Here is a 26,421-nt window from a genome sequence, read left to right as displayed (position 1 = left end):
GTAGACACAGAGGCTCCCGATGGAGGTTGTAGTGTTTCTATGATAAACTCAGAGGCCTATGATGGGGGTTGTAGTGTTTCTATGATATAGATAGACACAGAGGCTTCTGATGGGGGTTGTAGTGTGTCTCTGATATATAGAAATCACAGTAAACCTTCTAATCATCACCTTTTATTTCTGAATGATTATACAGCAGAATATGACACGATGGGTGCTGTAGTCCCTGGCAGGTAATGATCTGCCAGGCGTCACTAGTGTGGCAGTACTTGGTGCCCCCTCAGGCCGCCGGCTCTTGGCTCTCCTCCTGGAATTGGATGCTTCTGACCAGGTCGGAGATGAGCATCTGCAGGAGCTGCGAGCGCTGCTTCCCCACCTCCAGGACACTGCTGTGATTCACCGACTCCTGCATCTCGTACGCCTGCGACACCCGGTTAGTGATCAGCGAGAGACCGAATACTCGCATCCCACAATGCTTCGCCACCACCACTTCTGGGGCAGTACTCATACCTGGTGAGGAGAAGAGTAAAAATCTGACTTCTCACAGCTGAGGGTTTGTTACAATTGTATCGTGTCTAGACACATCAGCAGCACTAATCTCCTCTCCTGGAGTGTTTGCTACAATGTATCAGTCTGAAAAAAAATGAAATGAAAAAATGAACTGGAATGTAAATTGGTGTGCATGCAGCATGTAAGATCATATTCACACATGGCCATTAAGCAGCAAAAAAAAAAACAAAGACAGAAACACAATACACAAGTACCCTGCAATAAATAAATAAACCGCAATAGTGCATGAAAATAATATATGGTACTTAGTTAACATAATTTTGTTCAAAATAATACAAAAGCCATCCCACCTTGTCATGGTGACCCTATTTGAGTTTTAAATATTAGAGTTAGGACTGTCCCAAATAGGATCACCGTGGTGAGGTAGGATGGCTTTTGTATTAGTTAACATAATTTTGATCAAAATAAGTACCCTATATTATTTTCATGCACTATTGCGGTTTATTGATTTATTGCAGGGTACTTGTGTAAAGTAGCAGTCTGGTGGATTGTCCAGGCCAGATACAATGTATCAAACCCTCAGACATGAACGTTTTCGGTGTGCTGGTATTCATTCTGCCAGAATTGATCTTTGAAGCCCTCGGCTCGTACATAGAGCTCAGTGTCATTTATAAGGAATCCACTGTACACACGAATAGTCCCACAATCCCAGTATTTTATGGTCTCACGCTGCCCTCCTCGTATATGATGTATACTAGTGTGCAGTAATAATGTGTGCCAGCTGTAGGGGGCACTCATTAGTTTCACTCCCATGGTTAACTGTATGGGGTACACCGGTATGTTATAATGCAGGGCTGTTGTGCCTCTGCAGTGATTGCACTTTTTAGAAGTTGTGGCCTTTATATATGATTGATCTCACCCTCCCAGATGGGGCAGTGAATTTTTAACAAAAATGGGACTGAAATTGTAAATTTACTATTGCAGACTTGGGTTTGAGAGCACTGTTCACACACGAAGCCTGCTACAGTATCCACACACCACCACACTCCACCCCCCCCCCCCCCCCCCTTAAGGGTATGTTCACACAGTATCTTTTAGACACCTGTTGAACTTTTGAAGTAGAAGACCCTTCAGGAAAACGCCGGCTGTGTTTTTCCTGAAGGGTCTTTGGCGTCTTTTTGATCATTTTTCTGGAGCTTTATTTTTTCTTAAACGGTATGTGCACACTAGTGAGCGGCTACCAGTCAGTAGCCACCTGAAGGATTTACCAGTCACTTCTTTTAGTCGCTTCACTGCTTTGGAATCTTGAAGATGTTAAAAGAAGTTCAAAAAGACTGAGCATACGCAGAAGTCATAACAGTGCCATCTACACTGCCCAATTATGGCCACAGCAACAGTGCCCCTGTAACAGTACCAGCCATACCCCATAGCAGAGACGCGGTAGTGTCCCCATACAGTATCGCTATAGTACAGCTATAACAGTGCCACCATAACAAGGTCATCCATAACCCTCCATAATGTCCACAGCTACAGTGCTCCTGTAACGGAAGCACCCACAGTACGCTCTTAACTCTATAATGCCCCCTAATGGTGACACTATAGTACAGCCATTACAATGCCACCATATTAGCGTAATTCATAATGTTCCATAAAACCATAAAAGAGCCACCATAATCTACAATGCCCCCATAAAGGTGATAGATACAGTGGCCCTGTGAGAATAACAGTGTAAAAGTGCTTTCCACAATACTGCTATAACAGAGTCAACCACAATGCCCCCATAATGGTCATAACTACATTGCCCCTGTGGTACTAGCCACAGTACCCTCATGCAGTCACGCCATAATTCTCCTATAACAGTGACCCTATAGTGCAGCTATAACAGTGCCGAGGGCCTTTATAATGGGCATAGTTACAGGGCCCCCATAACAGTACCAGTCGCAGTACCTCCATAACAGCGACCATCATAAAACATCAATAACCAAGACAGCCACAGTACCCACATAATACTGACACTACAGTGCCCCATAACAGCTTCAGTCATGGCGCTGCCATTCTATAGTGCCCCCATAACAATGATCACCACAGTGCTGCCATAGCAGTGTCATCCATAGGACCCACATAAGTGACAGATTACTTTCTCTTTCTGCACTGTACAGGGTCATTGTCCACACAGACTGTTTATTATGTTCAGCCTTGACATCAGAGCGCGCTGTCCAGAAGAGACAGTTCTCAGAAGAGACACCAAAATCAATTAATCCCTACTGAATGATTTGGGAAGCCCTGTTATACTGATATTCCTGAAGTGCCTCTGTGCAAATGGATATGGGGTGTCCCAGGAAACCCTTTGTCAAAACTACACTTAAATGGAATATCCCTGAATTCCGAGTTTCATCTCCTGTTGTCTTCAGATTGCATAGCAAAAACCTGCTGACAGATTCCCTTTAAATGAAATCTGGGCTGCAGCACAATGGTGCATTTCGCAGTAGACTGAGGCTATGTGCCCACGATCAGGCTATAGCAGTGTATTTTCGCTGCGTCCAATCACGCAGGTAAATCTGCATGTATTCATTGTACACATGCGGCGGTACCACATCCTATACATTCAGTTGGGGAAATTTCTGTTGCTTTGACAAGCGTCTCCGCAACGGAAATTGAAATGCTGTGGCTCGTGAAGCCACGCTGCCGGTTAGTTTACGTGGCATCAAATAGAAGCACAGTGGGCGTGGGATTTCTATAAATCCATCCACTATGCTTCTACTGTAGAACGCAGCGTTTTGGACGCAGCGCTGGTGAGCTGCATCCAAAATGCTGCAAATACGGATCGTAGGCACGTACTCTGAAAAGCTGTGTTATCTGCCACACAAACCTGAGCATAAATCATAGAGCTTCCTGTATAAGAAGTAATAAAGCTGGGCAATATTCTTGTGTACACAGCCGTAATGCTCCAAAGGGGGAACGGTGTTCTAATAGGAGCACGAGCGAGAAAAAGACTAATTATCATGTTATAAAACTACTATAATACTGCCCATTATGTAGAAATATATAACTACTATAATACTGCCCCCTATGTACAAGAATATAAAATACTGCCCTCTATGTACAAGAATATAACTACTATAATACTGCCCCCTATGTACAAGAATATAACTACTATAATACTGCCCCCTATGTACAAGAATATAAAATACTGCCCTCTATGTACAAGAATATAACTACTATAATACTGCCCACTATATACAAGAATATAACTACTATAATACTGCCCCCTATGTACAAGAATATAACTAGTATAATACTGCCTTCTATGTACAAGAATATAACTACTATAATACTGCCTCCTATGTACAAGAATATAACTACTATAATACTGCCCCCTATGTACAAGAATATAACTACTATAATACTGCCCCCTATGTACAAGAATATAAAATACTGCCCTCTATGTACAAGAATATAACTACTATAATACTGCCCACTATATACAAGAATATAACTACTATAATACTGCCCCCTATGTACAAGAATATAACTACTATAATACTGCTCCCATATACAGGAATATAACTACTATAATACTGTTCACTATGTATAAGAATATAACTACTATAATACTGCCTCCTATGTACAAGAATATAACTACTATAATACTGCCCCTATGTACAAGAATATAACTACTATAATACTGCCCCCTATGTACAAGAATATAACTACTATAATACTGCCCCTATATACAAGAATATAACTACTATAATACTGCTCCCTATGTATAAGAATATAACTACTATAATACTGCCCCCTATATACAAGAATATAACTACTATAATACTGCTCCTATGTACAATAATATAACTACTATAATACTGCCCCCTATATACAAGAATATAACTACTATAATACTGCCCCTATATACAAGAATATAACTACTATAATACTGCTCCCTATGTATAAGAATATAACTACTATAATACTGCCCCCTATATACAAGAATATAACTACTATAATACTGCCTCCTATGTACAAGGATATAACTACTATAATACTGTCCCCTATGTACAAGAATATAACTACTAAAATACTGCTCCTATGTATAAGAATATAACTACTATAATACTGCCCTCTATGTATAAGAATATACCTACTATAATACTGCCCCCTATGTATAAGAATATAACTACTATAATACTGCACCCTATGTACAAGAATATATCTACTATAATACTGCCCCCTATGTATAAGAATATAACTACTATAATACTGCCCCCTATGTACAAGAATATAACTACTATAATACTGCTCCCATGTACAGGAATATAACTATTATAATACTGCCCTCTATGTACAAGAATATAACTTCTATAATACTGCTTCCTATGTCCATTATAGTACATAGGGGCAGTATTATAGTAGTTATATTCTTGTACATAGGGGCAGTATTATAGTAGTTATATTCTTGTACACAGGGTCAGTATTATAATAATCATATATGTAATGCTTCCCATCCTTATTTCACTTACCTACAGCATCTGCCCCCAGTCTCTGTAGAAATCTGGCTTCTGCAACTGACTCAAAGTTTGGCCCCCCCACCATGCAGTAAACGCCTTCATGGGTGAGATCCGCTTGACCGAGCTTTTGGGCGATCTCGAGAGCAGTGATACGCAGGTCGCGATCATACGTGTCCCAGAGGGAGGGAAACCGTGGGCCAAACCTGCAAGAGAATTCAAGAATATCTTACTCCTCAATAGACCGTGCTTGAAGGAAATGTTGTCAAAGAGATTCTGAAGCAGCAGCTGTGTCCGTGTATTATACATCCAATATATAATAAATTTTTCTTACTAGTGTATGGTACATCACCATATACACTGCAGTTGCTGCCTATTTTAAAAGAAGAATTAATATGAAAGTAATTCTGCATCAGGTGTGATTCAAAGCATGGTACATTTACTTCTGCTGCTTCAGAACCTCTTTACAATATCTTGATATTATTATAAGGTAACATATGTAAAGTGCAATATATCTTTAGATCTTATCTATACATTTTATTTTTACTCTCCAGGTTTTGAATAGTGCCAAGCAAAAGCTGTGTAGGCATGCTGGAACTTGTAGTTCATTACTAGTTTAGATCACCCCCTCGGTGGTCACCTCTCATCGTTGGGTCCTCTTAGAGGGTTCAGAGCGGCCAGTCCTGGCATGTTGATGTGATCCCGGATTATCATCAGGTCTCCCGGCCTGTACGTCTCACAGAGCGACCCAGCCGCATTTGTCACCATCAAGACCTTTACTCCCAGCAACTTAAACACTCTGATTGGGAAAGTGACCTGCAGCGAGATTGCCAGAATGTCACGGACTGAGAGGATAAAGGTAATAAATACAGTGCTGAATCTTCTTGTACATTCAAGGAATAAACTGTACCTTGGAAGTGATACTGTGCTGTGCAATTATCTGTGTGTGCAAATCATGAGAATGAATTGCTGTACCCGTAATTATAAGGAAGCAGCGCCGTGTAATACATATAAAATATAGATATACTAAGCAAAACAACTTACTTGGTGGTACCGAACAGTCCACAGTATTATCTGTACATATACATACAGAATGAGAGAATTGGTATTGTGCAATATCCAGATATACAGAAGAAGTGATATTGTGCTGTGTCTATATATACAGGGTAAGAGAAGTGGTGCTGTGCAGTGTCCATATATAGACAGTACAGACCAAAAGTTTGGACACGCCTTCTCATTTAAAGATTTTTCTGTATTTTCATGACTATGAAAATTGTACATTCACACTGAAGGCATCAAAACTATGAATTAACACATGTGGAATTATACACTTAACAAAAAAGTGTGAAACAACTGAAAATATGTCTTATATTCTAGGTTCTTCAAAGTAGCCACCTTCTGCTTTGATGACTGCTTTGCACACTCTTGGCATTCTCTTGATGAGCTTCAAGAGGTAGTCACCGGAAATGGTCTTCCAACAATCTTGAAGGAGTTCCCAGAGATGCTTAGCACTTGTTGGCCCTTTTGCCTTCACTCTGTGGTCCAGCTCACCCCAAACCATCTCGATTGGGTTCAGGTCTGGTGACTGTGGAGGCCAGGTCATCTGGCGTAGCACCCCATCACTCTCCGTCTTGGTCAAATAGCCCTTACACAGCCTGGAGGTGTGTTTGTGGTCATTGTCCTGTTGAAAAATAAATGATGGTCCAACTAAACGCAAACCGGATGGAATAGCATGCCGCTGCAAGATGCTGTGGTAGCCATGCTGGTTCAGTATGCCTTCAATTTTGAATAAATCCCCAACAGTGTCACCAGCAAAGCACCCCCACACCATCACACCTCCTCCTCCATGCTTCACGGTGGGAACCAGGCATGTAGAGTCCATCCGTTCACCTTTTCTGCATCGCACAAAGACACGGTGGTTGGAACCAAAGATCTCAAATTTGGACTCATGAGACCAAAGCACAGATTTCCACTGGTCTAATGTCCATTCCTTGTGTTCTTTAGCCCAAACAAGTCTCTTCTGCTTGTTGCCTGTCCTTAGCAGTGGTTTCCTAGCAGCTATTTTACCATGAAGGCCTGCTGCACAAAGTCTCCTCTTAAGAGTTGTTGAAGAGATGTGTCTGCTGCTAGAACTCTGTGTGGCATTGACCTGGTCTGTAATCTGAGCTGCTGTTAACCTGCGATTTCTGAGGCTGGTGACTCGGATAAACTTATCCTCAGAAGCAGAGGTGACTCTTGGTCTTCCTTTCCTGGGATGGTCCTCATGTGAGCCAGTTTCTTTGTAGCGCTTGATGGTTTTTGCAACTGCACTTGGGGACACTTTCAAAGTTTTCCCAATTTTTCTCGCTGACTGACCTTCATTTCTTAAAGTAATGATGGCCACTCGTTTTTCTTTACTTAGCTGCTTTTTTCTTGCCATAATACAAATTCTAGCAGTCTATTCAGTAGGACTATCAGCTGTGTATCCACCAGACTTTTGCACAACACAACTGATGGTCCCAACCCCATTTATAAGGCAAGAAATCCCACTTATTAAACCTGACAGGGCACACCTGTGAAGTGAAAACCATTTCCGGTGACTACCTCTTGAAGCTCATCAAGAGAATGCCAAGAGTGTGCAAAGCAGTCATCAAAGCAAAAGGTGGCTACTTTGAAGAACCTAGAATATAAGACATATTTTCAGTTGTTTCACACTTTTTTGTTAAGTATATAATTCCACATGTGTTAATTCATAGTTTTGATGCCTTCAGTGTAAATGTACAATTTTCAAAGTCATGAAAATACAGAAAAATCTTTAAATGAGAAGGTGTGTCCAAAAGTTTGGTCTGTACTGTAGAATACGAGAAGGGGTACTGTGCAGTATCCATATATACAGAATAAGAGAAGTGGTACTGTGCAGTATCCATATATACAGAATAAGAGAAGTGGTACTGTGCTGTATCCATATATACAGAATAAGAGAAGTGGTACTGCGCTGCTTCCATATATACAGAATAAGAGAAGTGGTACTGTGCAGCGTCCATATATACAGAATAAGAGAAGTGGTACTGTGCAGCGTCCATATATACAGAATAAGAGAAGTGGTACTGTGCAGTGTCCATATATACAGAATAAGAGGAGTGGTACTGTGCAGTGTCCATATATACAGAATAAGTGAAGTGGTACTGTGCAGCATCCATATATACAAAATAAGAGAAGTGGTACTGTGCAGTGTCCATATATACAGGATAAGAGAAGTAGTACTGTGCAGTGTCCATATATACAGAATAAGAGAAGTGGTACTGTGCGGTGTCCATATATACAGAATAAGAGAAATGGTACTGTGCTGGGTCCATATATACAGAATAAGAGAAATGGTACTGTACGGGGTCCATATATACAGAATAAGAGAAGTTGTACTGTGCGGTGTCCATATATACAGGATAAGAAAAGTTGTACTGTGTGTTGTCCATATATACAGGATAAGAGGAGTAGTACTTTGTGGTGTCCATATATACAGGATAAGAGGAGTAGTACTGTGTGGTGTCCATATGTACAGGATAAGAGGAGTAGTACTGTGTGGTGTCCATATATACAGAATAAGAAAAGTGGCACTGTGTGGTGTCCATATATACAGAATAACAGAAGTGGCACTGTGCGGTGTCCATATATACAGGATAAGAGGAGCAGTACTGTGTGGTGTCCATATATACAGGATAAGAGGAGTGGCACTGTGCGGTGTCCATATATACAGGATAAGAGGAGTAGTACTGTGCTGTGTCCATGTATACAGGATAATAAAAGTTGTACTGTGCAGTGTCCATATATACAGAATAAGAGAAGTGGTAATGTGTGGTGTCCATATATACAGGATAAGAGGAGTAGTACTGTGTGGTGTCCATATGTACAGGATAAGAGGAGTAGTACTGTGTGGTGTCCATATATACAGAGTAAGAGAAGTGGCACTGTGTGGTGTCCATATATACAGAATAACAGAAGTGGCACTGTGCGGTGTCCATATATACAGGATAAGAGGAGTAGTACTGTGTGGTGTCCATATATACAGAGTAAGAGAAGTGGCACTGTGCGGTGTCCATATATACAGGATACGAGGAGTAGTACTGTGTGGTGTCCATATATACAGGATAAGAGGAGTAGTACTGTGTGGTGTCCATATGTACAGGATAAGAGGAGTAGTACTGTGTGGTGTCCATATATACAGAATAAGAGGAGTGGCACTGTGTGGTGTCCATATATACAGGATAAGAGAAGTAGTACTGTGTGGTGTCCATATATACAGGATAAGAGGAGTGACACTGTGCGGTGTCCATATATACAGGATAAGAGAAGTAGTACTGTGTGGTGTCCATATATACAGGATAAGAGGAGTGGCACTGTGCGGTGTCCATATATACAGGATAAGAGGAGTAGTACTGTGTGGTGTCCATATATACAGAATAAGAGAAGTGGCACTGTGCGGTGTCCATATATACAGGATAAGAGAAGTAGTACTGTGTGGTGTCCATATATACAGGATAAGAGGAGTGGCACTGTGCGGTGTCCATATATACAGGATAAGAGAAGTAGTACTGTGTGGTGTCCATATATACAGGATAAGAGAAGTAGTACTGTGCCGTGTCCATACATACAGGATAAGAGGAGTAGTACTGTGTGGTGTCCATATATACAGAATAAGAGAAGTAGTACTGTGTGGTGTCCATATATACAGGATAAGAGAAGTGGTACTGTGTGGTGTCCATATATACAGAATAAGAGAAGTGGCACTGTGCGGTTTCCATATATACAGGATAAGAGAAGTAGTACTGTGTGGTGTCCATATATACAGAATAAGAGAAGTGGTACTGTGCGCTGTCCATATATACAGAATAAGAGAAGTGGCACTGTGTGTTGGGTCCATACATACAGAATAAGAGAATTGGTACTGTGCAGTGTCCATATATACAGAATAAGAGAAGTGGTGCTGTGCGGTGTCCATATATACAGGATAAGAGAAGTAGTACTGTGTGGTGTCCATACATACAGGATAAGAGGAGTAGTACTGTGTGGTGTCCATATATAAAGGATAAGAGAAGTGGTACTGTGCAGAGTCCATATATACAGGATAAGAGGAGTAGTACTGTGTGGTGTCCATATATACAGAATAAGAGAAGTAGTACTGTGCCGTGTCCATACATACAGAATAAGAGGAGTAGTACTGTGTGGTGTCCATATATACAGGATAAGAGAAGTGGTACTGTGTGGTGTCCATATATACAGGATAAGAGGAGTGGCACTGTGCGTTGTCTATACTGGATAAGAGGAGTGGCACTGTGCAGGGTTCTCCACCTAACTGTAGTGGTATAATATTGTTATTGTGGGACTATGATAAAGTGCATTATGAGCACAGGGGCGATCAGGAAGTTTTGCTGTTCAGGAACTTGTCATTGCAGAGTGGCCTAAATTCCTCCCAAGGTTCCTTGCTCGTATTCGACCTTCGGTGGCTAGGGCTCTGCTGCCTGACAAGCCCTTTGACATGATGCTGGTTGTTAGGTAGCATATCCCTAGTAGCCGGACTGACAGCCATTCTGGATTGACCCTGTGCTGACACATGCAAAGGAAGACCAGCAGCCCAGCAGCGGTCACACAACGCAACAGCTGCCCTGTAAGAAGGAGTGGCGTTACACAACCGGTCTTTAGGGCAAGCGGGTAACGGTATAACACACAGCAGATCAGGAAGTTGTCACATGCGGAGATCTCAGGTCTTACTTTCCACAAGGGATATCCTTCATACACATGGAATCGGCCTTTCATACAGACGCATGACTTGCCCTGCAGATTGCCAAACACCAGCTGCCCCGAGTGTCCCACCACTGAAATAAAAGAAGAGTCAGCGCAGAAGAAAAGAAATCCATCAGGTACATCACTTGGGAAAACTGGGTGACAACTAATGTGACTGTGTCTGCCGCTCCCACTAGGGGTTGTCACCTCCCATTTCACAGATTCCTAAACGCGTTGTTTTTTTAATGTCGTACCAGAATATGGTGACTAGGAAGAGTTCCTTTACATGAAAGAGGTTTTACCTGCTGTTTCTGCAGTTTTTGTTTTATGTTCCTAACAAGCAGAAGGTACACAGCCATCCTGCAGAAAACACTGGGGCAATTTACCTAAACTGGTATTTTAGAGAAACCCACTGGAGCAAGCATGCCTATTTATTTATTTTTTTATTTTTTTATTTTACTTATATAGTGCCATTAACTCCACAGTGCTTTACAGACATTACGGGCACTGTCCCCATTGGAGCTCACAGTCTACATTCCCTATCAGTATGTCTTTGGAGTGTGGGAGGAAACCGGGGAACCCGGAGGAAACCCACGCAAACACAGGGAGAACATACAAACTCCTTGTAGACATTGTCCTATCAATACATTTGGCACATCGGGGGCTGTCCATGCACCACAAATTGGACTGGCATAGACCTTGGCATTTATTTACACCAATTTTCAATGTAGTTATACTCGGATGACCTCACCTTTCACACTAAACTCACCCACTTTTCAAAAAAGTACAACGAGCAGAGTAGAAACGAAAATTTTCATTGAAATCTAAAAAAGTCGGAACCTGAAAACTGTTGCACGTTAGTGTATACAACTCCCACCTATGTGTACAAATACCCCTCGGTTTGTCCAATCATTGCAGAATTTCTGCGCACTACTTCCACAGTGTTGTGCCAGAAATCCGCACATTTTCCGCAGCCGCTAATCTGGAGTAATTTATGTAGATTTTTTCCGGGATTTTGCAACAGGTATGTGCAAAAATCATTGCGAAATTCCAACTGCGGATTTGTCCTGAGAAGGCCAAATAAAGATGTAATTAAAAAAAGGTGATAACTGGGAAATAAGTGGAAACGTTGGAAAGATTGATAAATATAAAATTCTGTGGATTTTACAAACTTCATTCAAGTCAATGTGCTAATAACCGCAATAGATCCTCAGAAAATACACAGCATAAATTGACATAAAAAAAAAATACAATATTTGCAACTCCAAATCCTGCAGCGCTTGCATGAGATTTTTCCAAATCGCAATCACTTAGCTGGAATTTCTCAAATATATCCTAACAAAATCCTGATGGAATAGCTGCAGATAATCTGCTACGTATGAAAACACACCCTAAGGGCAGAAGCAGACGACCGTTCTCTCTCCATCCGCTCAGTTTGATCAGAGTGGGAACCGATTTTCTCGGAGATGGAGATTAAAAAAAAAAAAGTTTTTCCACCTTCTCCATGATGTCAAACTGTGAAAATCGGACCGCAGTTGGATGACATCCAAGTGCAGTCCGATTTTTTTTTTCACAGACCCATAGACCTGAATGGGTGAGTGCCAATTGTGCATGCTGCAATTTTTTATTTTATTATTTTTATTTTTTTTGAGCCACTCGGTCTGAGGAAAAATTGAACATGTGCACTGCCCCATAAAATAACATAGGTTCTAGTGCGATTCGTCAAAATCATGGATAGCACTTGTCCACCTAAAACGGTCATCTGCACAAGCCCTAATGGTGACTTACATCAATCACTCGCAGGATGTGTGGCTTATACACACCTGTACTTTCTGGAAAATGTGGGATCTGGCTGTAGTTAAAGGTTTTGTGGCTGCTTAATGTCTCTGCCAGGAGTCCCAAACCAGTACCACAGATGATGGCAATGTCTGGAGGACATTGGATCCGGTCCAGGAGCCACCGAGACGTCTCCTCACAGTCTTCATATCTGTTGGGTAAGTGTTAAAAAGCAACCAGGATCAGACATTATAGCGGAAGAGTTTTGCCATTATGTGGGATAATTATGAAAATACTAGATGGTGGCCCGATTCTAACGCATCGGGTATTCTAGAATATGTATGCGGCGTGACCAATCAGCAGAGCGGTGTTTAAATTTGGCGCCAATCAGCGGACCGTGTTAGTGTGGACCGGCGCTGCCTGTGCGGGTACTTCCACTGCGAGCAGCCGGTAGATGACCGGCTAGGGCCGCTGATCTCCTAACGGCAAGTGTGAAGGGAGGACCGGGGAGCGAGGCCGCCGGTCGAGGTACTTTTGCTACGAGCAGCTGGGAGATGACCAGCTAGCACCGGTCATCTCCCGGCTGCGTCGCCACTGACCTCCATGCGGCTACCGTCGGGAGATCAGCGGCTAGGGCCGCTGATCTCCCGATGGCAAGTGTGAAGGGAGGACCGGGGAGCAAGGCTGCCGGTCGGGGTACTTCTGCTACGATGCAGCCGGGAGATGACCGGCTAGCACCGGTCATCTCCCGGCTGCGTCGCCGCTGATCTCCCGACGGTGGCCTGCTTGTTTCAAATCCGGCGCCAAGTCACGGCCGGACTGCGCTCGTTGCTGATTGGTGGCGGCCGCCGGCCGCGATCAGTCAGGACAGCGGTGTTTTAAATTTTGCGCCAATATCGCTGATTGGCCGGCGGCCGCAACCAATCAGCGAACCATGCTAGTGAGGACCGGGGAGCGGCGCTGCCTGTGCGGGTACTTCCGCTGCGAGCAGCCGGGAGATGACTGGCTAGCGCCGGTCATCTCCCGGCTGCATCGCCGCTGACCTCCATGCGGCTACTGTCGGGAGATCAGCGGCTAGGGCCGCTGATTTCCCGACGGCAAGTGTGAAGGGAGGACCGGGGAGCGGCGCCGCCTAGGCCGCCGGTCGGGGTACTTCTGCTGCGAGCAGCTGGGAGATGACCGGCTAGCGCCGGTCATCTCCCGGCTACATCGCCGCTGACCTCCGTGCTGCAGATGAGACGCTAACGGCCGCCATCTTGTTCTGAAATCCCGCGTCGCTGATTGGCCGTGGCCGGACCAATCAGCGACGCGGGATTTCCTGGACAGACAGGCAGACGGGATAAGCCGATTATATAGTTGATGCGAGCAATAAAATGGAGAATGGTTGTAATGGGGAACATGTCCATGGTTTTGCCCGATTTGTACACATGAGCACCATATATATTAACTTCATATACTTACCACCTCATTTATGGAACATTGTAAGGTACATTCCCCTAATTTGGACATGTTTGCATAATCTGTGCCCCTTTTACAGCCAATTTCATGGGACAATTATGAAAAACAAGAGGAATGCCCTTGGCAAGAAGTTGCAGGATGGAGTGAATTCTACAGAACAGCAAATGAAGGAGACTATCGGATATACAGAGCACCCACCGGAGGGGTGAGCACATGACAAAGAAGAAGATAAAGTATTTAAATGTATTCTGTGCAAAATACAGTAGAGTTACATTTTGTATATACTGTTGCCTTGAGCGCCAACCTATCGTACAGCTCTGTACACCTGTTTTTATTGCTCCCATCAGCCTCTATCTGTCACGCCAGGTGTGGGAAAGACACTGTAACACAAAGGGAAAGGGAGCCCAGACACTAGGGAAAGTGGGGGTGGAGACCTCCTAGTCTGGTCTAGCATCACCCTGTCTCAACTACCGTCCCTATATTGGCTCTTCACCAATCGCCGCATGCGTGCCTCGCCCTGACTTTCCCTGGCATATGGCTAAGGCTAGGGAAGGAAGGAGATAAGCACTAGTCGATCTCCACTAAACTCTATAGACAACAATTGTAGACAAACAGGGGGAGATTGCTTAGCTTTAGACGACTCCAGACAAATGTGCACATGGCCTCTAGCTCCAGAGAGGATGAAGTACTGCTCTTGCTAAAGCCTCACAAGTAGTAATGAATATCGCCGGCACCTCCCTCTCAGACACACAAGGTATATATACACCCAGGCCAGGGAGCTAATTAACCAGAGGGAGGTAGCCGATGGGTCCTAGGGACAGCCAACCTCTAAGAAGATGTCTGTAATTCCAAACGTAGAGATCTCCTGCAACCAACTGCAGGGCGACTGTCACCTCTGACACACCCGTGACACTATCCCTAATCTTCCTCCTATTCTATCATACATAATAACATTTACAAAATATTTTTTGAGACATTTAAGTCTCATCCCACTCTGTCTGTTAATGCCCCATGTTCCATGAATACTACCTGTTAAAGAAAATTAGCAGAAACACTTGCCCTTTAATGATTCAGTCCCTAAACAATTGGGACAATAGAAATTCTAACACTTGTTGGGATGTTTTTACAGATTGGATAATGATTGGATCTACTGGATCCACTCTTCATGGCCACTCATCCATATCCCTACAACTCCACCCAAGGAAAGTGCTTTATTATATATATTATAAAGCTCTTCCCTTAGGATCTCATCTGGAATGTATAATATAGAATATATATACAGTACAGACCAAAAGTTTGGACACACCTTCTCATTTAAAGATTTTTCTGTATTTTCATGACTATGAAAATTGTACATTCACACTGAAGGCATCAAAACTATGAATTAACACATGTGGAATTATATACCGTATATTCCGGCGTATAAGACGACTTTTGAAGACTGAAAAATCTTCTGTCTAGCCTGGGGTCGTCTTATACGCCGGTAATGTTTTTGAACTTTCAGAAATTGACATGCGGGGATACTCTGGGGGTGTTAATAAGCTGCCGTGGCCGTATCCCTGCCATGTGGGAGTTAATATAAGGTGGAGGGAGTTAAAATACGGCGGCGGTAGGTCCAGACAGTCAGCGCTTCTGTGCTGAAACTGACACATCGCTGCGCTGTGTCTTCTCAGGCCTGGGACACAGCGCAGCGTATTCCCAGCAGCGGAGACAGACAGAACCTAGCGAACTTTTCTGACACATCGCAGTGTCTTCCCAGCTCCGGACACAGCGCAGGGCTTCTGTGCCGACAGCTTTCACTTGTCACAGAAGCGCTGCGCTGTGTCCGGAGCTGGGAAGTTCGCATCGCTTCTGTGACAAGTAGTGTTGAGCATTCCGATACTGTAATATCGGGTATCGGCCGATATTCGCGGTATCTTAATTCCGATGCTTAATTCCGATACTTTTACAATATCGAATACCGGAATCAGAAGTTCCCATAATGCCTGCGCTTTGCAGTGTCTCTGAAGGATGACAAGCTGGTGGCAGAGCTCAGCTGAGATCCAGCCTGTCATCAGAATGCCATCCCAGCGTGGGAGAATTCTCCTGATTGTTTAAAAGCCGGCGGGCGGTAAAAAGCCGCCGGCTTTTAAACAATCACACATCCCCATACTGCTTCCCCGCAGCCTCCCACCCCGATCCTCCGCTCCCCTCGCCACCTCCCATCCCGATCGTAAGTTAGGACCGGGCGGGGAGTGCAGCACAAAGGAGCGGGGAGCGAAGGACCCGGGCGGGGAAGCCGGCAGTGAAAAGACTTCACCGCCGGCTTTCCCGTTCTGTGCTGCGCTTTCCCGCCGGTTATTTCAAATGAACAGCTGAGGTATCAGGTGATGCCGATCAGCTGTTCATTTGAAGTCGCCGCGGTGCCCTCAGAGGGTTCATGTGAGTTCATGCTTGACTGCATTGCATGAACTCACATGAACTTTCCCACGGTCTCACAGGTCAGCCTCACCTCCCAGACCCGTCATGATTGGTGTGTGCGGGTGTCTGTGCGTGTGTCTGCGAGTGTGTGTGGGGTGTCTGTGCGATGTCTGCGGGTGTGTGCGGTGTCTGTGAGATGTCTGCGAGTGTGTGCGGGTGTGCGCGGTGTCTGTGCGATGTGTCTGTGCGATGTCTGCGGGTGTGCGCGGTGTCTGTGCGATGTCTGGGGGTGTGTTCGGTGTCTGTGCGATGTGTGCGGTGTCTGTGCGATGTCTGCGGGTGTGCGCGGTGTCTGTGCGATGTGTGCGGGTGTGTGCGTGCAGGCAGACATAGGCCGATGTGACACTACTACTCCCATCGGCCTATGTCTGTCCCCCGTCCACTCCTGCCAGCAGGATCAGCTCGATGGGAGCAGTAGTTCCCATCAGCCTGATCCTGCTATATAAATTGCCCTACTGTGTCCCCAATAAATGTTAAATACATGTCATTGGTGGCCAGTGGTTACCTACAATAAATTAGTTCATATATTACCTGTCCCCGCCGATCGCCACCTAAAATAAAGTAAAAAATAAAAAACTACACCTATACTCACCTAGACACCTAATTCCCCGAAGCCATCGATCTCCTGTAATAAAATATAAAATAATAAACAACAACCTTATCCTTACCCCTCCGTAGTAGTCCACGAGTGTCCCACGATGATCTCCAGTTCAGAGCAGCCACATAGAATGTGACCGCTCTGAACCGCTGCCGCCGCTAGAATGACGGGGCCGTAAAGCAGCCCCGTCATTGCATAAGCAGGTTCGCCGGAGTTCAGGCAGTGCTGCTCCGGTTAGCTGCTTTACGGCCCTGCTGTATCGTGAGAAATTCCCACGGTACAGCAGTGCCGTAAAGGAGGTCTCCGGAGCTGCGCTGCCTGAATGCACTCCGGTGACCTCAGTCAGTGGCTCCCGCTGTCGGGAGCGGACGTGTTTCCGGCAGTGTGAGCTTACAGCAGCCATGCACAGCTGTCACCATCTCCAGATGTGACAGCTGTGCATGGGAGATCAGCGCAGGAACGTGGAAAGGTAACTATTTTTTTTTTTAGTAAACTAAGAATTAAATAAAATGGTGTGGTTTATTTCAAATAAATTATTTTTTTCTGGGTGTAGTGTGTTTTTTCTTTTTAACACTTTGTAGGTTAGTAATGGGGGTGTCTTATAGACGCCCATCATTACTAACCTGGGCTTCATGGCAGCTGGCGCTGACATGAACTCCAGCCCTATTACCCCCTGCCACCGCACCAGGGCAGCGTGGAAGAGCGAGGCTAAGTGCCAGAGTTGGCGCATCCTATGGATGCGCCATTTCTGGGGCGGCTGACGGCTGGTGTTTCTAGCCTGGGAGGGGGCCAATATTCATGGCACCCTTCCTGGGCTATTAATATCAGCCCCCAGCTGTCTGCCTAGCCTTTGCTAGCTATTAAAATAGGGGGGACCCCACGTCATTTTTTTGGGGGGGTCCCCCATTTTAATAGCTAGTAAAGGCTAGGTATTCAGCTGGGGGCTGATATTAGTAGTCTGGGAAGCTCCGTGGGTATTACCCCCTTCCCAGGCTTCAAACATCTGCCCCAGCTGTCTGCTTAACCTCCGCTAGAGACTAAAATTAAGGGGAACCCCACGCCAATTTTTTTTAAAATAAATCCTTTATTTTAACACTAAATGACAAGTACAGTAATCAACACTGTCACTGTACTTCATATATATGTGACTGACATGTTTCTATCTATCTAATCTATGTGTGATGCTCTATTCCTTCTATTCTAAATTGTCGGGTACAGATGCTGAATTGCCGGCCGGCTTTTTTAAAGAGACGGTGCATGAAAACACTATTATTTTTTTAAATAAATCCTTTACACTAAATGACAAGTACAGTAATCAACACTGTCACTGTACTTCATATATATGTGACTGACATGTTTCTATCTATCTAATCTATGTATGATTCTCTATTCCTTCTATTCTAAATTGTCGGGTACAGATGCTGAATTGCCGGCCGGCTTTCTTAAAGAGACGGTGCATGAAAACACTATTATTTTTTTAAATAAATCCTTTACATTAAATGACAAGTACAGTAAGCAACACTGTCACTGTACTTCATATATATGTGACTGACATGTTTCTATCTATCTAATCTATGTATGATTCTCTATTCCTTCTATTCTAAATTGTCGGGTACAGATGCTGAATTGCCGGCCGGCTTTTTTAAAGAGACGGTGCATGAAAACACTATTATTTTTTTAAATAAATCCTTTACACTAAATGACAAGTACAGTAATCAACACTATCACTGTACTTCATATATATGTGACTGACATGTTTCTATCTATCTAATCTATGTATGATTCTCTATTCCTTCTATTCTAAATTGTCGGGTACAGATGCTGAATTGCCGGCTGGCTTTTTTAAAGAGACGGTGCATGAAAACACTATTATTTTTTTAAATAAATCCTTTACACTAAATGACAAGTACAGTAAGCAACACTGTCACTGTACTTCATATATATGTGACTGACATGTTTCTATCTATCTAATCTATGTATGATTCTCTATTCCTTCTATTCTAAATTGTCGGGTACAGATGCTGAATTGCCGGCCGGCTTTTTTAAAGAGACGGTGCACGAAAACACTATTATTTTTTTTAATAAATCCTTTACACTAAATGACAAGTACAGTAAGCAACACTGTCACTGTACTTCATATATATGTGACTGACATGTTTCTATCTATCTAATCTATGTATGATTCTCTATTCCTTCTATTCTAAATTGTCGGGTACGGATGCTGAATTGCCGGCCGGCTTTTTTAAAGAGACGGTGCACGAAAACACTATTATTTTTTTTAATAAATCCTTTACACTAAATGACAAGTACAGTAAGCAACAATGTCACTGTACTTCATATATATGTGACTGACATATTTCTATCTATCTAATCTATGTGTGAAGCTCTATTCTTTCTGTTGTAAATTGTCGGGTACCGGTGTATGCCGCTGATGAAAATGGATGATAGTAATGTTGTTGTTGTATGCCTTATGTTTATGAGTGACAGTTTTCTTGCTATATACCTGCATGTCATACGAATTTAAATTAAAAAAGGACCATGTTAAATTCAAATCTGTTTTTTTTTAATTTTTACCGGTGTTTGGTATGCGTTGGAAAAGGGGTAGTTTTATACGGTGAATATATCCTAAACTCTATATTTTAACAGGAAAGTAGGGGTGTCGTCTTATACACCAGGTCGTCTTATACGCCGGAATATACGGTACTTAACAAAAAAGTGTGAAACAACTGAAAATATGTCTTATATTCTAGGTTCTTCAAAGTAGCCACCTTTTGCTTTGATGACTGCTTTGCACATTCTTGGCATTCTCTTTATGATCTTCAAGAGGTAGTCACCGGAAATGGTCTTCCAACAATCTTGAAGGAGTTCCCAGAGATGCTTAGCACTTGTTGGCCCTTTTGCCTTCACTCTGCAGTCCAGCTCACCCCAAACCATCTCGATTGGGTTCAGGTCTGGTGACTGTGGAGGTCAGGTCATCTGGCGTAGCACCCCATCACTCTCCTTCTTGGTCAAATAGCCCTTACACAGCCTGGAGGTGTGTTTGGGGTCATTGTCCTGTTGAAAAATAAATGATGGTCCAACTAAACGCAAACTGGATGGAATAGCATGCCGCTGCAAGATGCTGTGGTAGCCATGCTGGTTCAGTATGCCTTCAATTTTGAATAAATCCCCAACAGTGTCACCAGCAAAGCACCCCCACACCATCACACCTCCACCTCCATGCTTCACGGTGGGAACCAGGCATGTAGAGTCCATCCGTTCACCTTTTCTGCGTCACACAAAGACACGGTGGTTGGAACCAAAGATCTCAAATTTGGACTCATCAGACCAAAGCACAGATTTCCACTGGTCTAATGTCCATTCCTTGTGTTCTTTAGCCCAAACAAGTCTCTTCTGCTTGTTGCCTGTCCTTAGCAGTGGTTTCCGAGCAGCTATTTTACCATGAAGGCCTGCTGCACAAAGTCTCCTCTTAACAGTTGTTGTAGAGATGTGTCTGCTGCTAGAACTCTGTGTGGCATTGACCTGGTCTATAATCTGAGCTGCTGTTAACCTGCGATTTCTGAGGCTGGTGACTCGGATAAACTTATCCTCAGAAGCAGAGGTGACTCTTGGTCTTCCTTATCTGGGGCGGTCCTTATGTGAGCCAGTTTCTTTGTAGTGCTTGATGGTTTTTGCAACTGCACTTGGGGACACTTTCAAAGTTTTCCAAATTTTTCAGACTGACTGACCTTCATTTCTTAAAGTAATGATGGCCACTCGTTTTTCTTTACTTAGCTGCTTTTTTCTTGCCATAATACAAATTCTAACAGTCTATTCAGTAGGACTATCAGCTGTGTATCCACCAGACGTCTGCACAACACAACTGATGGTCCCAACCACATTTATAAGGCAAGAAATCCCACTTATTAAACCTGACAGGGCACACCTGTGAAGTGAAAACCATTTCCGGTGACTGCCTCTTGAAGCTCATCAAGAGAATGCCAAGAGTGTGCAAAGCAGTCATCAAAGCAAAAGGTGGTTACTTTGAAGAACCTAGAATATAAGACATATTTTCAGTTGTTTCACACTTTTTTGTTAAGTATATAATTCCACATGTGTTAATTCATAGTTTTTATGGCTTCAGTGTGAATGTACAATTTTCATAGTCAAGAAAATACAGAAAAATCTTTAAATGAGAAGGTGTGTCCAAACTTTTGGTCTGTACTGTATAGTAGACTATACATTGGGGAAAATAAGTATTTGATACACTGCCGGTTTTGTTGGTTTTCTCACCTACAAAGAAAGGAGAGTTCTGTAATTTTTATTGTAGGTACACTTCTATGGTGAGAGACATAATCTAAAAATAAAAACCAGAAAATCACATTGTATGATTTTTAAATAATTAAATTGCATTTTATTGCATGAAATAAGTATGTGATCACCTACCAACCAGCAAGAATTCTGTCTCTCACAGACCTATTAGGGTATGTGCCCACGATCTGTATTAGGGCTGTGTGCCCACGATGCGTTTTTTAAGCGTTTCCGCAGCGGCAAAAATGCTGCAGAAACGCTTAAAAAACGCATGGTAGAAGGCCTGCCATGTCCCCCAATGACAATCCGCATGTGCTGTGCAGATGCTGCGGAAATTTCCGCTGCGGATTATCATTGCGGAAAAAAACGCAGCACTACCAATTACTTTGCGGAAGTGCTGCGTTTTCGCCGCCATTGACTTGCATTGGAACGCATGGATTACGCATCACTGCATAAGTAGATGCTCATTCCATGCGTTCTAATGTGCAGATGGTACCCAGGTCTAGAGAAGAGGAGACTCTCCTCCGGACCTGGGTACCATTGAAAACTGTAAAAAAAAGAATAAAATAAAAACTAAATATATACTTACCTTCTGACTGCGCACGGTGCGCTCCTCCTTGCTTGGCAGCTGTTCGCGATGGAATGAAGAACCTGCGCCGACGTCAGAGTCATGTGACGGGTCACGCGACACTGACGTCGGCAGGTCCTTCACTCTACCGCTGCCGGCAGCCGGGACCGAGGAAATCAAGACTGCTTGGGCCATCGGAAGGTAAGTATAGATTTATTATTTTATTTTTTGACATTCTCTCGGGTCACAGTATATAAATTCATGCCGTTTGCATGGATTTATATAGTGTGACCAAGTTGTCAAGCACTTTCCAAGTGATGCTAAAATCGCTTGGAAAGCTCTTGACAACCCGCATGCGGAAATGCATGTGAAGAACGCTTCACTTCCGCATGTCCCTGGCAGGAAAACGCATGTACAATCCGCATGCGTTTTTTTCTGCCAGGGAGATGCGGCAACGCTGAGGAAAAAATCCTGAGCATTTCTGCATCATGGGCACATAGCCTTAGCAGCGTTTTGGACGCACCTCACCTGCGCTGTGTCCAAAACGCTGCGTTGTACAGTAGAAGCATAGTGGATGGGATTTCTATAAATCCCATGCCACTGTTCTTCTATTTGACTTCACGTAAACTCTGCGGCTTTATGAGCCGCAGCATGTCAATTTCTGTTGCGAAGACGTTAGTCTCTGCAACAGAAATTTCCTCAATAGAATGGATAGGATGCGGTAACTCCGCATGTGTTCAATGAAGACATGCGGGTTTACATGCGGGATCGTATTTTCGCTGCGTCCAAAGCGCTGTTATAGCCTGATCGTGGGCACACAGCCTCAGTTTTTCTTTAAGAAGCCCTCCTACTCTGCACTCATTACCTGAATTAATTGCATCTGTTTGAACCCGTTACGTGTATAAACTCAATCAGTCACACTCCAACCTCTCCACCATGGCGAAGAGAAAAGAGCTCTCTAAGGACACCAGGGACAAAATTGTAGACCTGCACAAGGCTGGGATGGGCTACTGGACAATAGGCAAGCAGCTTGGTGAGAAGGCAACAACTGTTGGCACAATTATTAGAAAATGGAAGAAACACAAGATGACTGTCAATCTTCCTCGGTCTGGGGCTGCATCCAAGATCTCACCTCGTGGGGTAAGGATGATTCTGAGAAAGGTCAGGAATCAGCCCTGAACTACACAGGAGGACCTGGTCAATGACCTGAAGAGAGCTGGGACCACAGTCTTAAACATTATCATTAGTAACACATTACGCCATCATGGATTAAATTCCTGTAGGGCATGCAAGGTCCCCCTGCTCAGGCCAGCGCATGTCCAGGCCCGTTTGAAGTTCCCCAATGACCATCTGGATAATCCAGAGGAGGCATGGGAGAAGGTCAAGTGGTCAGATGAGACCAAAATAGAACTTTTTGGGATCAACTCCACTCACTTTGTTTGGAGGAAGAAGGAGTACAACCCCAAGAACACCGTCCCAATCGTGCAACAAAGTGGAAGAAACATCATACTTTGGGAGTGCTTTTCTGCAAAGGGGACAGGATGACTGCACCGTAATGAAGGGAGAATAGATGGGGTCATGTATCACTAGATTTTGTCCAACAACCTCCTTCCCTCAGATAGAGCATTGAAGATGGGTCGTGACTGGGTCTTCCAGCATGACAATGACCCGAAACACACAGGCAGGGCAACTAAGGGATGACTCCTTAAGAAGCACTTCGGTCCTGGAGTGGCCTAGCCAGTCTCCAGACCTGAACCCAATAGAAAATCTTTGGGGGTAACTGAAACTCAATGTTGCCCAGCGACAGCCCCGAAACCTGAAAGATCTGGAGAAGACCAGTATGGAGGAGTGGGCCAAAATCCCTGCTGCAGTGTGTGCAGACTTGGTCAAGAACTACAGGAAACGTCTGACCTGTGTAATTGCAAATAAAGGTTTATGTACCAAATATTAAGCTCTGTTTTTCTATTGTATCAAATACTTATTTCATGCAATAAAATGCAAATTAATTATGTAAAAATCATACAATGTGATTTTCTGGATTTTTTTTAGATTGTCTCTCACAGTTAAAGTGTACCTACGATAAAAATTACAGACTTCTCCTTTCTTTGTAGGTGGGAAAACTTGCAAAATCGGCAGTGTATCATTTTAAGTGTTACTTATTTTCCCCACTGTATATAGTGACAGCCAGGAGAAGTATTTACCGCCCTCCATTTAAATCACCATATGCTTTACCCCTAGAGCAGAACTCTCACCTGAGGTCTTCCTTGCTGTGCATTACTGCCCCGGGTCTCTTCTCACTTGCCGTCTGTAGTTTCTGCTGTAATTCTAATTCTTAACCAGGAATATAAGGATGTCTAAAATAACCTGAGGCTGGAGTTAATAATTTGCACGAGACAGACATAGGGTTAGGGTTATAGTGTGGGACAGAAGGGGGGAGTGTGGTGCAGCCTCCGATCGGTCATGGGGTGTGACCTGCCACTGCCTATTCCACCACTTTGACTGGTTGTTGCCATACCTTAAAGGGGTTTTGCAGAATTAGGAAAAAAATTATATTGTCTTCAAACAACAGTGCCACACCCGTCCACAGGCTGTGTCTGGTATTGCAGCTCTGCTCTGTTTACTTCAATGGATCTGAACTGCAGTCACAGATGTTAACATGCTATATGACCAATGAACAATCCTCGGGAGCAGTGAGCTGATAAAATAGCTTCATTTTTTTTTAAATCTGAGCTGCAATACCGAACATGCTTATGGATATGGGTGATATTGTTTTTGAGGAAAAAAAGCCATGTTTTTCTATTTTTTTTTTTAAAGTCCTTTCACAGCATCCTTGGCATATTGGTGATCACACACTAGACCAGGGGTGGACACTGACTGCTTGGGGCCCCTGTGTAAGAAATGTGTCTGGGCCCCCCACCTTTTATGGCGACAAAGCTACAGATGTATATATAGCCACACACACATATATACCTCTTACATAGCCTCCTTTACTATGTATATTGCCATCCCTTATTACACAGTGCCCTCTCTTGTTATGTACAGCACCGTCCCTTACATATTGGATTATTTATAGCGCCCTGTTCTTTATTACATACCATCTTCTCTTGTTAGATATACTGTATAATGCAATAACGGCTGATGGAGCATGGGAAAGCTTCTTTTCTGATGGAGGAGCTGACGGACTGGTCTTCTGGTCACCGGCTGCTCCATCAGCAGTCATTTTACATCTAACAAGAGAGGACTATGTAATAAAGAGAGGGTGCTGTGACTGACAAAAATAACAAGAATATATATTTAAGGGACAGCACTGTACACACTGTACATAACAGCAGAGGAAGCTATATAATAAGAGACGGCACCATATATTACTAGAGAGGATGGTAGGTAATAAGGGAGGGTGTTATACATAATAAAAGATAAAACTTTGTAATTAAGGATGGCGCTATACATAATAAGTGAGTACACTATGTACTAAGGGACTGTGCTATACATAGGCTACATTCCTGTATCCGTGTGCAGGGTCGGTGTGCTGCTCGCTTTTACAGACGCATTGAGCATGTCCTATTCTGATCCTCAAAATCAGATCAGAACAGGATATTCTCTGACCCCCACAGATCTCATTCTCAGATCCGTGATTTTCATGGATGTGTGAATAAATCTACACTGCTCAAAAAAATAAAGGGAACACTCAAATAGCACATCCTAGATCTGAATGAATGAAATATTCTCTTTGAATACTTTATTCTGTACAAAGTTGAATGTGCTGACAACAAAATCACACAAAAATCATCACTGGAAATCAAATTTATTAACCAATGGAGGCCTAGATTTGGAGTCACCCCCAAAATTAAAGTGGAAAAACACACTACAGGCTGATCCAACTTTGATGTAATGTTCTTAAAACAAGTCAAAATGAAGCTCAGTATTGTGTGTGGCCTCCACGTGCCTGTATGACCTCCCTACAACGCCTGGGCATGCTCCTGATGAGGTTGCGGATGGTCTCCTGTAGGATCTCCTCCCAGACCTGGACTAAAGCATCCGCCAACTCCTGGACAGTCTGTGGTGCAACGTGACATTGGTGGATGGAGCGAGACATGATGTCCCAGATGTGCTCAATCGGATTCAGGTCTGGGGAACAGGCGGGCCAGTCCATAGCTTCAATGCCTTCATCTTGCAGGAACTGCTGACATTCTCCAGCCACATGAGGTCTGGCATTGTCCTGCATTAGGAGGAACCCAGGGCCAACCGCACCAGCATATGGTCTCACAAGGGGTCTGAGGATCTCATCTCGGTACCTAATGGCAGTCAGGCTACCTCTGGCGAGCACATGGAGGGCTGTGCAGCCCTCCAAAGAAATGCCACCCCACACCATTACTGACCCACTGCCAAACCGGTCATGCTGAAGGATGTTGCAGGCAGCAGATTGCTCTCCACGGCGTCTCCAGACTCTGTCACATGTGCTCAGTGTGAACCTGCTTTCATCTGTGAAGAGCACAGGGCGCCAA

The 26,421-nt window shown here is 43.7% G+C and overlaps 1 protein-coding gene across 1 annotated transcript; it reads right to left on the bottom strand.

Annotated features, from left to right (window-relative positions):
* Positions 1 to 155: 155 nt before the first annotated feature.
* On the bottom strand, positions 156 to 24,337 carry LOC141272272 (purine nucleoside phosphorylase-like). Its single transcript, XM_073682804.1, has 6 exons — positions 24,169 to 24,337; positions 12,590 to 12,753; positions 10,755 to 10,858; positions 5,650 to 5,825; positions 5,025 to 5,215; positions 156 to 507 (listed from the first exon to the last, which is right to left on the bottom strand). Exons 1-6 carry the CDS (start codon positions 24,189 to 24,191, stop codon positions 278 to 280), a joined length of 888 nt encoding a protein of 295 aa, XP_073538905.1. The 5' UTR covers positions 24,192 to 24,337; the 3' UTR covers positions 156 to 277.
* Between the last annotated feature and the right edge of the window lie 2,084 nt (positions 24,338 to 26,421).

Source organism: Phyllobates terribilis, unplaced genomic scaffold (genome assembly GCF_046119375.1).
Source record: "Phyllobates terribilis strain yellow unplaced genomic scaffold, ASM4611937v1 Scaffold_5__5_contigs__length_657084704, whole genome shotgun sequence".
NCBI lineage: Eukaryota > Metazoa > Chordata > Amphibia > Anura > Dendrobatidae > Phyllobates > Phyllobates terribilis.
This window is presented reverse-complemented; position numbering and strand designations above follow the sequence as displayed.